Source organism: Peromyscus eremicus, chromosome 5 (assembly GCF_949786415.1).
Source record: "Peromyscus eremicus chromosome 5, PerEre_H2_v1, whole genome shotgun sequence".
NCBI classification, from domain to species: domain Eukaryota; kingdom Metazoa; phylum Chordata; class Mammalia; order Rodentia; family Cricetidae; genus Peromyscus; species Peromyscus eremicus.
Window position 1 is genome coordinate 84,790,998 of NC_081420.1, and position 15,849 is coordinate 84,806,846.

General features: G+C 48.6%; 1 protein-coding gene across 2 annotated transcripts; it reads left to right on the forward strand.

Annotated features, from left to right (window-relative positions):
* LOC131910607 (sulfotransferase 2B1-like) lies at positions 1 to 15,849 on the forward strand. Of its 2 annotated transcripts, none has more exons than XM_059262498.1 (6): positions 1 to 120; positions 8,828 to 9,042; positions 9,867 to 9,993; positions 10,139 to 10,233; positions 14,243 to 14,423; positions 15,641 to 15,849. In XM_059262498.1, exons 2-6 carry the CDS (start codon positions 8,839 to 8,841, stop codon positions 15,754 to 15,756), a joined length of 723 nt encoding a protein of 240 aa, XP_059118481.1. In that variant the 5' UTR covers positions 1 to 120; positions 8,828 to 8,838; the 3' UTR covers positions 15,757 to 15,849. The 2 variants fall into 2 exon arrangements, with proteins under 2 accessions (XP_059118481.1, XP_059118479.1); XM_059262496.1 differs by lacking the exon at positions 1 to 120 and adding an exon at positions 208 to 866.

Sequence of the window (15,849 nt, forward strand, 5' to 3'; positions counted from 1 at the left end):
CCTGCAACTCTAGCTAGGGTGGAGCCTCTTTGGAGCTGCCCAAGTAGAGCCTGAGCCACGTTTTCTAGGGCTGGGCTGCATGCAGACAGCGAGGCACAGCTCACAGAGAAGGACTTTGTGGTGAGTGGGGATCCCGGGGGACACGGGAGGTGGGGCTAATGTCAGAGGCTGCTCCAGGATTCAGCAGAAACAGCCCAGGCAGGGCAGCCGAGTGTGAAGACTGGAGGGAGGGCGTGGGTAGAAACTGTCTCTCTGATAGATGGGGCTTCTGGGCACAGTTCCCATCACTGCTTGGGGTTTCTGGGAGTGAGGCAAGCCGCTCTCAAGTCCACAAGGATGTTCACAATAGGTCGCAACCACACAAGTTGAGGTGCAGCCCTGCAAACAAGTGGTCAAGAACTAGTGGCTGAGGCAGAATTCTGCCAAGCAGTGGGCCGCGGTCTCAAGGCCAGACAAACGCCATTGCCAGCCCAAAGCCGAAGCACAGAGATCTGTATACCCCGAGAGGATGGAGGCTTCCCTTGGCCCAGATGGCAGGCAAGTCTGACCAAGGTTCTGGGATGGTCCTCCAAAGATGCCTAAGAACAAAACCAGCAGCCACCTGGTGTGGACCCGTCTCAACGTTTAATGATGGAATGGCAGACGGCCTTGCATCTGCTGGAAGGAGCTTGGGCCCCGGGTAACAGACTGCCTCACCTACAGCCCCACTCCCGACAGCACCAGCATGAATGAACGCATGAACACCACCGAAATCTTCGATGGCATTCGCTTCCCAGGGTTCATGCACACCCAGGAGTCCCTGAAGGCAGCTTGTGCTTTCCAGTTCCAGGACACAGATGTCCTCTTGGTGACGTTTCCCAAGTCAGGTGAGAGGCTGGGACTGGGACAAGGAGGCTGAACGACCCAGGGATGTCAGTGTTCCCTTTCAACCACAGGGCCTCATTCCCTTTCTTGGCACTGTAGAGTAGACCCCTGGGCCTTCTCCCTGTCACCTCTGATTCTGGTGTGAGCTGTAGGGCTGCCTCTCTGGCCTGAGTTCATACCAGACCGTAAGCTACCAGCTCTATAAGCCCCAGTAGCCTCCTTGGCCAGTCATCCTTCTACTTAGTAGCCTCAGAAGCTGTAGGGTGTCCTTACTCTGGGCACCAGCAGCCTCCCACATACCTTGGTCAGGTTCCCACGAACTTCTCTAATCTCACTACACTTGCGTGAACATGTTTCTGAGCCTGTGGGTGGTGATGTGGGGTGTGTGCTGATAATCTGGCTCCATCTGGGATGCTCTTAGGCATGTGGTCTTTGGGGGACAAGATTTGCCTTGCCCTGAGCCCTGCTGAGGTGAATGGTGTATGTCATCCCACTGAAGTGTGTTTCTGTGGGGACAGGAACTCTCTAATCCCAGAGTACTGCCTGCTTTCCCTTCCTCCAGTGTGGTCGGGGTGCCGGCCTGGTTCTGCAGGACCCTTCCTGGCCGTCCTCGCCATCTTGAATCCATAAGGATAGGCGCCCAGGGTGAGGATCCCAATCAGGGGTAGAGTTTGCCTTTGTCTCTTGGGGCCACAATGCCCATTAAGAGGAAGATCTGGCCGGGCGGTGGTGGTGCACGCCTTTAGTCCCAGCACTCCGGAGACAGAGCCAAGCGGATCTCCGTGAGCTCAAGGCCAGCCTGCTCTACAGAGTGAGATCCAGGACAGGCACCAAAACAACACAGAAAAACCCTGTCTCGAAAAAACAAAAAAAAAAGAGTAAGATCTGCCTCGTGTGACTTGGCCACCAGGGCCATCTGGGCTGTCAGTGACCTAGATGAGCAAATGGTTCAGCAGATAGGGCCAGGTGCCCCTCCTACACTCCACATTCCTGACTCCTCTTCCTCTTACACCAAACCTACTTCACCTCCACCCCACATAACTGTCCTGCTTCCCAGCCACCCTGCTCCCTGTTCCCCTCCCCAGCCTCCTGATCCCCTCTCCCTGCCCCCTGCTTCTCTCTCCCTGCTCCCTGTTCCCCTCCCCCTCTCCTGGGATCAGAGCCCTCCCTCCCTCCCTCCCTTTACACCTCACCACATCTACCCAGGGGCCTGGTCTATGGTCTAGACTTCCCACCAGAAGGAATGCAGTGGGTGGGCTGGGATTCATTAGGCTGTGCCTACAACTCTCTCTGAGAGGGCAGCAGAGCTATGGGCCCTACCTAAGTCCTGGGTCCTGGATCCAGGGGGTCAGTGTCCCTGCATGGGGGCAGGGGTGGGGAGGGATCATCCCTCAGTAACTGTGGGAGCAGACCCAGACAGAGCAGGGCCTGGCCTGCCGTTAGCAAGATACACTACTGACTCTTGTTACCAGTCCTTGATCTAGGTACAGGCAGGGTGGGAGGAAAGGGCCACCCTGCTCTGAAGAGCCTTTTCTGGCTTGTATTTGCTTAGACTTAGAAAAGGTGATAATCTTCCTCCCCATCCTGGAAGCTAGAGAAGCTAAGGGGGGGGCTGTGACCTCCCATTCCCATCTAGAGCCCTAGGATTTGATATCTCTGAAGGGGACTCCAGGAAAGGGTGATTGTTTGAGGGGGAAAGACCCTGCACAGCTCCCAGAACACCCTCTTCTTTGCTCATGGCCAAAGCTTTCAAATGTCTAAAGCAGAGAAGTGGACTGTGGCACACCCCAGTGGAGTGTTTGGTTGTTGTAGATGAGGACCTGGTTACATTCTTAACAGAGAAGTCCAGGTAGGATTTCTGGAAAGACCATCACCAAAGCTAGAATGTTCTGGAACATTCAGTTAGAAAGTGATAGTGAGTCAAGCGTGGTGGCACACCCTTTAATCCTAGAATTCTGGAGGCAGAGGATGGAAGATCTCTATGAGTTTGAAGCCAGCCTGGTCTACATACCAGCCCGAGCTACACAGAGAGATCTTGGCTCTAAAATCAAACAAGAAAGTGGTAGTTATTAGATGCCATGGTTTTCCTCAGAGAGCTCATAGCTGGGACCCCAGATATGCATAAGAAGCCACCTGGAGTCAGGTGATAGTCCCATCCCCCCAAGCTCTGCTTACAAGACCTCTGTCTGACCACCCTTCTGACCGTTCAGTGGTCATCCCTCCCGGGAAGGCTTCTGCACATCGGGGTGACAGTTTGCCCTCTTACTACCTCATCTCACTGCTCTCTGCCTTGCCTGGTGGAGTCACTGTAGCATCATACACACCAAGAAGGCCCCAAGCCATCCATGCAGTGGGTGTCCATCTCGACCCGGGGCCCTCCTGTACTCAGCAGTAATGATGGAGGTAGGCTAAGGCGCAGTCCAACCAAGGAAGAAGTTGACATGTAAGAGTCAGGTGTTCTCAGGTCAGCTCTGTCCTCTGCTTCCTCTGTGGCGCCTCTTCCTCTTTGCCCTGCCCTCACATTCCTGCATCTGATGCTTTCCTGACAGACCTATGCCTTAGCCTCACTTCTCTCCCTGCCTGTCACCCACTGAGTAACAGCCCCAACATGCTCACGATCTAATCCTCCAGTGTGTGACCTCATGTGGCCGAAGGGATTTTGCAGTAATGATTACGCTGGGGACCTTTAGATGGAGATCATCGTGGGTCACGGAGTCCAGAGTCATCACAGGGTCCCTCTCAAGCAGAGCATAAGGCTCAGAGCCTTGAAGGGAGGCGCGATGACAGAAGTGGGGTCACAGGGTCAGACGGGGGATGTGAACATGCTGCACTGTTGCTTCTGAAGTGGGATGAGACACTTGGAAGGAACATGGTGGCCCCAAGAAGCTGGAAAAGGAAAGGTCACAAGGAAACACCACCTCAGCTGCCAGCTCTGCTTGCACTCAGAAGTACAGTATGAGCTGTGTTGTTGAAAGCCACCGGTGTGCTGGTTATTTGTTAAATTTATTTGTTTGTTTGTTTATTTATTTATTTGTGTGTGTGTGTGGCACAGGGCATGTATGGAGGTCAGGTGACATGTATGGAGGTCAGGTGACAGCTTTCAAGAGTCTGCTTTCTCTTCCCATCATGTAGTTCCCAGGGGAGTTTATCAGGCTGGGTGGCAAACCTCTTTACCCACTGAACCATCTCACCAGCCAAGTTGGTGGTCATCTGTTAGAGCAGCTGTACCAGGGGGTCCAGGAAGATGCGTGACCACTGCAGATCCAGGATCACATCCTGATCATGCCATACTTAGCACCGTACGGGTGCCAGTCACTCACCACCTGGCATGATGTGTAAATGGAGGCCTGAGCAGGTTACCGAGGGGACATTCAAAGCCAGGTTTTGCTTTGCCAGAGCACAGGGAGCCCTGTGTATCTCTCTCCCTTCTCAGAAAACCTGCTTTTGTGTCTACTTCTTACAACGTAGTTGCCACTTGTGTCCCTCCACCCCAAACTCCCAGAGGCTGACTGGCTCTGCAGAAAGGGACAACACCTAACCTTCAGGAGCACTCTGCCTTCCTGCTCCAGAGGGCACAGAGCCAGCTGCACACCTCTGCCTGTCTTCATAAAAGCAACGAATGATGACTCAAATGTGCCATAAGGCAGGAAGGTGGAAAGTCCCAGCTGTCTCGGAAAGCCACTCCTGCTCAGTTTCTGTATGATTCCAGAACCTTCCAGTGACCTCTTTTATGTCCATGTCTCCTGTCTCCTTGATATAGTCAGGTCATTTCCCCCTTATTTGTGATCTCAGTTATTCATACTCAGTAGTGGTCTAAAAATATTAAAGGGAAAATTCTAGAAATCACTAACTACTGTCTTAAATTGTGTGATGAAAGCCTCACACTGTGTGCCTCATCCAGCCTAGAATGTGAATTGTCCAGTATACCTATGCTGCATACAGAACTGCTCGCATTAATCTCTTAGCAAAGTTCCCCGTTATCAAGTCCACGGCCACCGAATCCAAGGCTTGTGTTCCAGCTGCCCTCAGTCCCCAAAGCCCCTGAGCAATGACGCTGCTCAGCACAAAGAGGCTAAGGAGTGCTTCCTTTCCTGGGAACGTACACGTTTTCAACTTAATAAGGAAAAGACAAAATCATCTCAGGTTACCAAGGCCTATGAAAAAACAAAAACAAAAACCAAAAAAACAACAACTGTGAAATTGTGAGGAAGGTAGATGAAACTCAAGCTAGTTTTGCTGTTACCACAGATGAAATCAGCCTTCAGGCAACATGGAAAAAGCATTAAAGCTTTGTAGGTTCTGGGCTTGGCTGTGAGTGTCCCCTGGGGACGGTGTCAGAACAGCCTGTGCCCCCTGGACCTTTCTTGCCCCAGCTCCACTGCTCCCAGAACAAAGGGATAGAGCAGCCCTTGTGGGCCTGGAGGGCAAGCAGAGGTCCCCAGAAGTCACCTGCGGCCAGGTGAGACACACAGAGAAAAAAGGATCTAAATCATAGGTGGAAGAAATGGTTGATGACCGGGCATGGTGGCACATGCCTTTAATCCAAGCACTTGGAAGACAGAGGCAGGTGAATCTCTGAGTTCTAGGCCAGCCTGGTCTACAGAGCGAGTTCCAGGACAGCCAGGGCTGTTACACAGACAAACCCCAAACCTCAACCCCCAAAAAGGAAAAAAAAATGGTTGATGGTAGCATGTTGTCATTAATCTTGGTGTATGATGTTTTCATTTATTTAAAGTTTGATTGTTTGTTTATTTAGTTTGAAACAGAGTCTCTCTGTGTAGCCATGGCTATCCTGGAACTCACTATGTAGACCAAGCTGGCCTAGAACTCAAAGATATCCACTGCCTCTGCTAGGATTAAAGGCATGTGCCACCATGCCCCAGCCTAAGGCATTTTTATAATAAAGTTTACAAAAGAAAAAAGATAAGGCTGAGAGAATGTGTTCCCATAACCTCTGTTCCAGAGCATTGTTCCAGTTGCCCTACTTTGTTGATAATCCACACCGAGACATCAGTCCTGTAGCATTACTGCTTTACACTGCAATGAAAATGTGTCTTGTGAGGACACTGAAACTGTTTCTTTTCTTTTCCTCCTCCTCCTCTTCCTTCTTTTTTTGGGGAGGTCTCACTATGTAGCCCTGACTGGTCTGGAACTTGCTTTGTAGACCAGACTAGCCTCATGGAGATCCTCCTGTCTCTACCTCCCGAGAGCTTGGATTAAAGGCATGCGCCACCACTGCCACCAGTAGGGATTTTCTAATTCATCCCTCGGCACTGACCAGCTAGCAGTTGATGAGTGTGAGTCAGCTTTCCCTCACTCTGAAAAACACCCACAAGAATCAGATTATAAAGAGAGCTTACGTTGGCTCACAGTTTTGAGGATCCCAATCTATGACCCATGGGTACCATTGCTTTGTTCTTGTGGCACCTCATGGTAGAGAGGACTTGGCAGAGCAAATTTACTCTTTTTATGGCTGAGATGTGAAAAGAGGAAGAGACTAACGGGGTGGTCTAGTGACACAGTACTTATATAGCATGCACAAGGCCCTGGAATCCATCCAAGAAAAAAAAATAAGAGAAAGATCCTAGGGATATGGGTAAGTTGCGTGGGCAAGGTCCAGGGTTTGGAGTCCAGCACCAAATAACACAGGCATGGCAGCACATGTCTGTAATTCCAGCACCACACTCAGGTGTGGAGGCAGGAGAATCACGTTTAGCATGAGACCCTATCTCAAAAGAAAGAAGAAGAGAAGAAACTGGGGTAGTACTATCTTAGAAAGCACCCCCCTCCCCATGACCCAAAGACCTCCCACAGGCCCCTGTCTGGTCAGTCTCCCCTCCTCCTTCTAACACATAGACCTTTCAGAGACATTCTGGATTCAAACTATAGTGCTGGCTAGCCAAGTATTGTCAGACTTACAGTTGCTTGCCCCTGAGTTTGAGTGGGGTCAATAGTATTTTGTGTTGTACTTAGAAACAGTCCCTGTATGAACGCTATAAAGGAATTTGCCGCTGGGTGTGGTGGTGCATGTGGATAGTTGTGAGTTTGAGGCAAACCTGGTCTACATAGTGAGTTCCAGAACAGCTAGAGCTACGTAGTGAGACTCTGTCTCCAAACAAACAACAACAAAAACAAAAGAGGAATTTGCCTATTCGTTTGCAGTGTTCACACTTGGTTTATTCCTGGGTGGTGTGAAGTACAGATCTCCTGTTGTGTTTTGCCAAATAGCGACTCTGTTGACCCAGAGGCATTGAACTGGACCAAAGCTCTGAACTTCCCTTTACTGACCACACTGTGTCTATCACTGGGCTTCCTGCAGAAGCCACTGCCGTTCCCCACTGAGCATCACTGGCCTTCTGAGGCCTGGGTACCATGTGTTTCTCTTCCGTGTAATTTCAGTACCAATTTGTCTAGCTCTGTAGAAACCTGAGGGTATTTTTATTGGAATTGTGTTTGATTTGCAGATTAACATGGAAGAACTGGTCTGTTTATTTTGTCAAGACATCTTGTCTAAGGACAGAGGATTCTCCATCTGCCCGGGCCACCCCCACATCTTCACAGAGGCGGGAACACTCTTCCCACATAGCTTTTACACATTCCTTCCTGTTGGTCTCTGCCACTGCTATAGTAGGGTTTTCTCTGCTGTTTTACCACTAAGTTGCTACTGTGGGGTGCATGAGGACAACTGATTTCCTTCTTCTTCTTCTTCTTCTTCTTCTTCTTCTTCTTCTTCTTCTTCTTCTTCTAATCAAAAAAGTTTTATTTGTGATTTTTTTATGTATGTGGGTGCTTTGTCTGGATGTTTACCTTTGTGATGCATGCATACCCGGTGCCTGCAGAGGCCAGAAGAGGTTGTCACACCCCCTGGAGCTGGAGTTACAAACAGTTGAGAGCTGCCATGTGGGTTCTGGGAATCAAATCCACATTCTCTGGAAGAGCAGCCAGTGCTCGTAACTACTGGGCTGTCTCTCCAGTTCCAGGGCTCTGATCTTTTTCCAAAGCATACTTTTTTCTTTTCTCTTTCTTTCCTTTTTTGTTCCCATGGAACAAGGACCAAAGCCCAGGGCTTCACGATGCTAGGCAAGTGACCTACCATCGAGCCTAGCCCAAACCCCAAACATGCTTTTTAGTCACATGCTGGGGCTGTAAGGTAGAACTGATACTAAAAACTGGGGTTCTACTATATATAACAAACAGCTAAAAAAAAAAAAAAGAGGGATGTGTGGAAGAGATTTTAGGTGCATGCTAGAAAAAGCCTACATTGCCACAAGCAGGCGATTCTGTGGTGAAAGCTTACAAAGTAAAGAGGAAGGGGCGGGAGTTTGCAGCGGTAGAGTACTTGGTTAACTTACACATAGTCCTGGATTCCACCTGTAGGGCCCCGAGAAAGGGAGAAAGGGAGAAGACAGAGGGGAAGAAAGCCAAAGCTCTTTAGAAAAACCCTAAGTTACTAGTGTGACTGAGGAGAGGGACTAGAAAACTCCTAAGTGTTCATGTACAGAATATTAGCAGAAATACAGATGATAAAAGCTATACTGAAGGCCAAGTATAGTGGCACATGCCTTTAATCCCAGCACTCAGGAGGCAGAGGTACTCTGTGAGTTCAAAGTTAGCCTGGTCTACATGGTGAGTACCAGGACAGCTAGGGCTATGTAGAGAGACTCTGTCCCAAAAAACAAATAACATATTGATTAAAGTCTCAAATAGCAATAAGGAACATGTCATAGAGTGGCAGAGCAGTCCGCTGGCCAGGTTTGGGGGTCTGTGGTCTGTGGAAGGTAGAACAGTGAGAGTAGAGGACTAGGCTAGCTTCAGAAGCCTCACCATCCTGTCTCCGCTATTAATAATGCACCTAATTGATCTGTTACTCTGAGGGGGGGAAAGAAAAAGTGTGGAATATCTTAGGCAGAAGTAGCCACCCCCATCACCTGCCCAACCCTGACTCCCACCCCTTGTCCTACAGGTACCACATGGATGCAGCAGGTACTGAGTCTGATCTTCTGTGGGGGCCACTTGTGGCCTATCCACCACCTCCCCAACTGGGCCCGCATGCCTTGGATAGAGCAGACCTCCTTCAGCAGCCTCCTTCCCAAGCTCAACAGCTCCTGGCCTCGGCTGCTCACCTCCCACCTGCATGCCAAAGCCCTGGCGCCAGCTCTGATGAAGTCCAAAGCCAAGGTAGGAAACCGGTGCCTTCGCGCTCCTCGCCATTTCACAAGAGCCAAGATGGAGTCAGGCTTTGGGGGTCCGAAGGGTCCAAAGGACTTGGCTTCGCCTTCGAGTCTTGGGGTGAAGGACATGGTGAGTGGGAGGGTAGAAACCACAGCAGCGTCAGCCCTAGGCTGGAGTTGAGGCAGGGTCTATTCGGCAGGAAGCCTCTACCAGGCCGGAAGTGTAGACAAGCCAGAGGAAGGAGGGTGGGTGGGTCAGGCAGGTTCATTGTCCGGGTGTAGTGAACTGAATGTCAGAGTCATCCATCTTGACCAGTGGTTGGCTCTGGGGAAGAGAGATCCCTTCCTACCTTGGTAAGGAGGGGCCAGAGAAACTCAGGCAGGCCTCACAGACACAAGTCTATGCCCGGCCTCCTGGCAGTGTCCAGGCGACCTGGAGATTGGTAGAACTTTGATAGGCAAGGCCTACTTATCCTGTGGGGTGATGGTGGCCATCAGCTGCCTGGAACCTGACAGAATGAGTAACAATGCTCCCTACAAAATAAAAAATTTCAAATGTACTAATAAAGAAACCAAAACCTGTCCCCGGGGGCTACCCATTCACTAGCCACGCAGGACTCTACCGACTGCTGCTCAGTGGCCAGGTCTGGCCCATGCTTGGGATCCACTCACCACTACCATTTTCGGGGGTCCAGGAGGCCAGCATTGTGCAACTCTTCCCACCCACACTTCTAGACTGGAGCTGGGGTCCGGGGCTCAGCTACTTGAGGTCACAGCAACCGGGGAAGTCTTGAACCTCAGAGTGCTGAGATTCGGGACTCTGTCCACCAGGTGGTGTACATGGCCCGGAACCCCAAGGACGCTCTGGTTTCCTTCTATCACTTTCACCGAATTGCCGGCTTCCTGCCCAATCCCAGCTCTTTTGAGGAATTTGTGGATGAGTTTCTCGAGGGCACAGGTGGGTCTCCAGGACTGAAGGGGCTCGCCAAGCTGGCGGGCAGCTTTGCATCTTTGTTCTAGCCCCCTCTGAGGTTGCCCTGCCCCTCCTGGGTCCCAGCCACATGCAGCTGGGACTGCAGCTCCTCTGTTTCTTCCTTCCTCAGGCTTCTTCGGTTCCTGGTTTGACCATGTGAAGGGGTGGCTGGGACTCCAGAAGGACCTAAATCTGCTTTTTGTCACCTATGAGGAGCTGCATCAGGTGGGCACCCCTTCCACATATCCAGCAGGCCACCTAAGCCGGGTCCTCCTCAGTCAAAGCCCCGCTGTCCCCAGCTCTTCCAGAACATTCTGTGAAGCTTGTTTTCCTAAGACAGGACTGCCAACGATATTGGTGCTTTCAGAATCTCTAGCTGCTCCAGCGTTCCTAAAGCAACAGCCATTGTGAGTCTTGTTGGTAGGAGATTCAAGCAATTTTTCTTTTTCTTTTATCTTATGTGTATGAGTGTTTATCTACATGTATGTCTGTGTACCGTGTGTGTGCCTGTTGCCCAAGGAAGTCAGAAGAGGACATTGGATCCCCTGGAGCTGGTATTATGGATGGTTGTAGCCACCACATGGGTGCTGGGAATTGAACCCAGATCCTTTGCAAGAGCAGTGAGTGCTCTTAACTGCGGAGCCATCTCTCCAACCTGAGTTTCAAGAATTTTTAATGTACGTTTATAATTTTAAGATTGTGGGGCTGGGGAAATAGCTAAGCCAGTCAAGTGCTCGTGGAACATGTATGAGGACTTGAGTTTGATCCCCAGAACCCACATAAAAAAGCCAGCTTGATGATACACACTGAGAGACAGAGACAAGCAGATGCCCGCGGCTTGCTGGCTGGCCAGCCTGGTCTGTTTGGTGAGTTGAAAGTCAGTGACAGACCTTTTCTCAAAAAACAAGATGGAGACAGACCTTTTCCCAAAAAACAAGATGGACTTCTCTAAAGAATGGCACCTGAGATTTTCCTCTTGCCTCTGCATGCACACGCGTGCGCGCGTGCACACACACACACACACACACACACACACACACACACACACACACAGATGACTCAGGAGGAAGGCCTTTATTGGACTGTCTTGATCCCTGGAACCCATATGGTGGAAGGAGAGAACTGACCCCTCTTTGGTGCCCCCCATGTGCCTTAAGTTATACATTCAGTCTCTTGATGTTATTTTTGTGTTTATTCATCAAAGTAATCTTTGTTTCATATTTGACTGCATTCGGAAATTCAGATAAGCTCCGATAAGCGGTTTTGGTGCATGAATACATTCTTTCATTTGCTCCTCCTTCCAGCCCCTGCACTTTCTAATGGAACAGACAGGCCTTCTGATTACTCAGCCCACCCTGGCACAGCCAGCAAATTCGATGCGTGATGCTGGAGAACCTTGAGTTCTCTGAGCTGTTCCAATATTATGTGTAAACAGCAAGATTTTCAGTCAGAATAACAAGATGAAATCCACTTCTTTGCAGGATGTTTTAAATTATATCCACAAGGCTGACCTTTCAGAAGCCTGCAGCTCTGGCTGCAGCTGTTAATGCTGTGTGTGCTTAGGGATTTTTGGGAATCCAAGATCTGTTGGGTCTTGGAAACTGTACACATTTGCCCCCAGCAGACGAGGCTGGTTTGGCCTCAAGACATTAAAACAAGAGGAACAAAGATGAATAGATTCACATCATGAATAGATTCACATCAGTAGAGGTTCAGGCTTTTCCAACTGAATGAGTTTTGCTACAAAAATTAAAGCTCAATTTTTAAAGCTTTTTTTTGATCAAATTCTTTAAAGATATGATATCTCTGAGTGCCAAATACAACGTGTCCTAAACACATAGATATAAATTAATACTTGAGGTTTCAGTTTTCAAGATTTTTATACCCTGTTTCTAGTCCTTTGCAATTGGTGGTGTGGGTCTGGTTGGACACTACTTGGTCTCAGCATCTGACAGGGGCAGAGACCAGACATCCTGGAGTCCCCTGTTGTGTCTCTCTGGGCTTTAATTTCTGTGTGTCCCACAGTGGGCTGGGCTCTCCCACATCAACCATTAATCAAGAAAATACTCCTCTGCTTTGCCTGCAGCCAGTCTTATGAAGGAATTTCCTCAAGAGTTCCTCTTCCCAGCTGTATCTAGGTTTGCATCTGTTAACAGAGGCCACAAGGACAATGGACCCCTAGCTAACTTGACACACCAATACAACACTATTAAACAATAACCTTTACTTTCTTATGCATCCAAAACATCTCATATTAATAGCAATATCACAATATAAAACATTCCATTTATTTATTTGTTTGTTTGTTTTGTTTCTCAAGACAGGGTTTCTCTGTGTAGGCCTGGCTATCCTGGAACTCACTCTGTGGACTAGGCTGGCCTCAAACTCAGAGATCTGCCTGCTTCTGCCTCCAAGTGCTGGGAATAAAGGTACCACCACTATCTAGCCTTTTTTTTTTTTTAATTCTTAAAGAGTAAGTTTTTGTGCTTTTACATTTGTTTATTTATTTTATATTTAAAATGTTGTAATTATATTATATAATTATATATATAATATATAATATATATAATATAATATATATAATATATATATATAATATAATATAATTACAACATTTCTCCCGTCCTTTTCCTCTGTTCAAACCCCTCTCCCCATATAGCCCTCCCTTTGTTCTTCAGATTCGTGGCCTTTTCTTTCATTGTTACTACATGTATATATACTCCTAGATACAACCTTCTCGCTCCAAATAATGCTACTTGTATGTATTCTTCTTAGACCCACTGATAAGTGTAGTCTTCACCCCTCATCATGGAAACTTCTCTTTACAACAGCTGGACACTATCACAGAAAACCACAACCAATCAAAATGCAGAGTTGTAGAGCCCAGAGCCAGTGGGTAGATCTACATTCCATCTTAAAAGTCCTACAGTCTTTAAAAATTCACTTTAAGCCAGGTGATGGTGGTGCACACCTTTAGTCCCAGCACTTTGGAAGGCACAAGCAGGCGGATCTCTGTGAGTTCAAGGCCAGGCTGATCTACAGAGTGAGTTCCAGGACAGCCAGGGCTACGCAGAGAAATCCTGTCTTGAAAAAAAAATCACTTTAAAAGTTCAGTCACTTTAAAACATCCAAAAATCTCTTTCAAAGTTCAAAGCATCTCTAAAATATCCAGAGTCTCTCAACTACAGGCTCCTATAAATTCCAAAAATAAGTTAAATACTTTCTTACCCTAAGAGGAAGGAATTGAGGCACAGTCACAAAGAAATCAAAGTAAAACCAAAATTCACCAGTGTAACAAGTTAAGAGTCTGATGGTGGGGACCCACCCACAATCCTCTGTGCTCCAAAATGGCCTTAGCAACTCTACCTCTCCAGCTCTGCCATCCAAAGCATGCATGCCCATGTGCATATATATGTATGTGTGTATGTGTGTATGTGTGTGTGTGTGTGTACATTCATGTATGTATAGTTAGTTAGTTAGTTAGTTTTTTGAGGCAGGGTTTCTCCGTGTAGTCTTTGCTGACCTAGAACTTGCTGTGTAGCAGGCTAGCCTTGAACTCACAGAGATCCACTTGTCTCTGTCTCTCCCATGGAGGGATTAAAGACAATGTGCACCACCATACCCAGCTCCCTATGTATTCTCTTTTTTAAAAAAAATTCTTTAGATTTATTTATTTAATTTAATTTTTTTTTTTTTTTTGGTTTTTTGAGACAGGGTTTCTCTGTGTAGCTTTGCACCTTTTCCTGGATCTCGCTCTGTAGACCAGGCTGGCCCTGAACTCACAAAGATCCACCTGCCTCTGCCTCCCAAGTGCTGGGATTAAAGGCATGCACCACCACCGCCCGGCTGTACAATTTTTTAATATGTATCGGGGGGTGTTGAGACAGTGTCCCTCTATGTATCTCTGGCTGTCCTCGAACTCATGCTGTAGACCAGTCTGGCCTTGAACTCACAGAGATCCACTTGACTCTGCCTGCTGAGTGCTGGGATTAACATGAGTCACTATGCCCAGCTTATTACTTTTATGTTTAAATATGTGTATGTATGTGTCTATGTGGACATTTCTGCATTGGATCCCTTGGAGCTACAGTTACAGGCAGCTATGAGCTGGTCAGTGTGGGGACCCAAGAGCAATATATACTCTTTCTTAACCATTGAGCTATTTCTCTAGTCCCTACTGTATTATTTTAATGTCTTAATATGTATCCATTCCTCTGGGTCTTTCTGGGTCCAGGAACCTCGCCGTACCATCCGGAAGTTAAGTGAATTCCTGGGACACCCCCTGGGACCAGAAGAGGAGGATGTCATACTGGAACACTGCAGCTTCTCCTTCATGAGTCAGAGCAACATGGTCAACTACAGCCTTTTGTCCAAGGAGATCATAGACCAGAGCCAGGGCAAGTTCCTGAGGAAAGGTAGGCCTCCACTCAAATGCCCAGGGCCTATCCTAGGACCAATCAACCCTCACCTTTTCTTTGTTTTATTTTTGAGACAGGGTCTCTACGTAGTTCTGGCTGTCCTGGAGCTTGCTCTGTAGACCAGGCTGGCCTTGAACCCGGAGAGATCCTTATGCTTCTGCTTCCTAAGTGCAGGAATTAAAGGTGTGCACCACTATGCTTCACCTCTCATTTTTTTGTATCTGATTACAGCCCCTCAAGCCTACCCCGTCTACTTGCCTTCCATACCTTCTTGCCTGGCCTATTGTGTGATGCTGAGGACAGTCCCTTCCCCACGCCATTCCCTGCTGGCAGTGCCTTCCCAGAGGTTTCCTTTTGGCCCCAGGCTACAGCTCTGACTCAGACCTCTCCTCCCAGAGCCACCCAACTTTCTGAATACCTCTCAGAAAGTGCCCCAACTCCATCTCTGCCAACTCTTCCAAAAGAAACTGACCTTCACCATTCTCATGGGCAACATGTTCTAGGGTTGCCTGAGTTCAGCCCCGCCCAACCAATTCTGAAGAGATGCTTGGATGTAGAAAAGGGGAGGGGCCTGTGGGGTCCCCATGGCAACTAAGAGTATACCTTGCTGTTGTCCCTGATAAAACCCCTGGGAGCACCAGGACCTCTTGCCTTTATTAATAGTCAGAAGAATTAGGACTTTCCTCAAAGTCTCCAACAAGACAAATCCTCAGGACAGGTCTTAGGGGTATGTGAACCCAGGCACTGTCTTCCAGCCCCCAGATAAATGTGGCTTCAGGATGGGGCAGCCATGGGTGCTCATGACCACATCCCTTGGCTGCCATCCAGAGCATGCAGACTAGGAGAAGTTCTCACACAGCTCTGGAGGCCAGAACAAGGTATTCTCGGGCCATACTCCCTCCGGAGACTCCTTCCTGCCTCCTTCACTCCTACGGCTCCAGTGTCCCCAGTTCCTGGTTGCATCACTTTAGACTCTACTCCCATACTCGATGATGACACCAGTCACTAGGTTAGGTCACTCTTATCACCTCTTAACCTACTTCCAAATCAAGTCATGTTCCCAGGTATCAGGTGGGAGGTGCAGACGCCTCCTACAGGACATAATTCAGAGTGTGGGGCTGGAGAAACTGGTCAGTCTCTCAGGGGTTGGCTTGTGGTGTAGCCTTGACATCTTCTCCCTGGCTGACTCGTACTATCTGTCCTTCCTCCCCCAGGTGTTGTTGGGGACTGGAGGGAACACTTTACTCCTGAGCTGGATGAAAAGTTCAACACTGTCTACCAGTCCAAGATGGGTAACTCTGGTCTCTGCCTCCCCTGGACTATGGACTGACCCTTCTGACCCATCTGGCCTATCCCCATGTGCCTGTCCTTCTGTCCTCCTGTCCTCCTACTATGCTATGCCCCTGGTCTAACAATAAAAGCC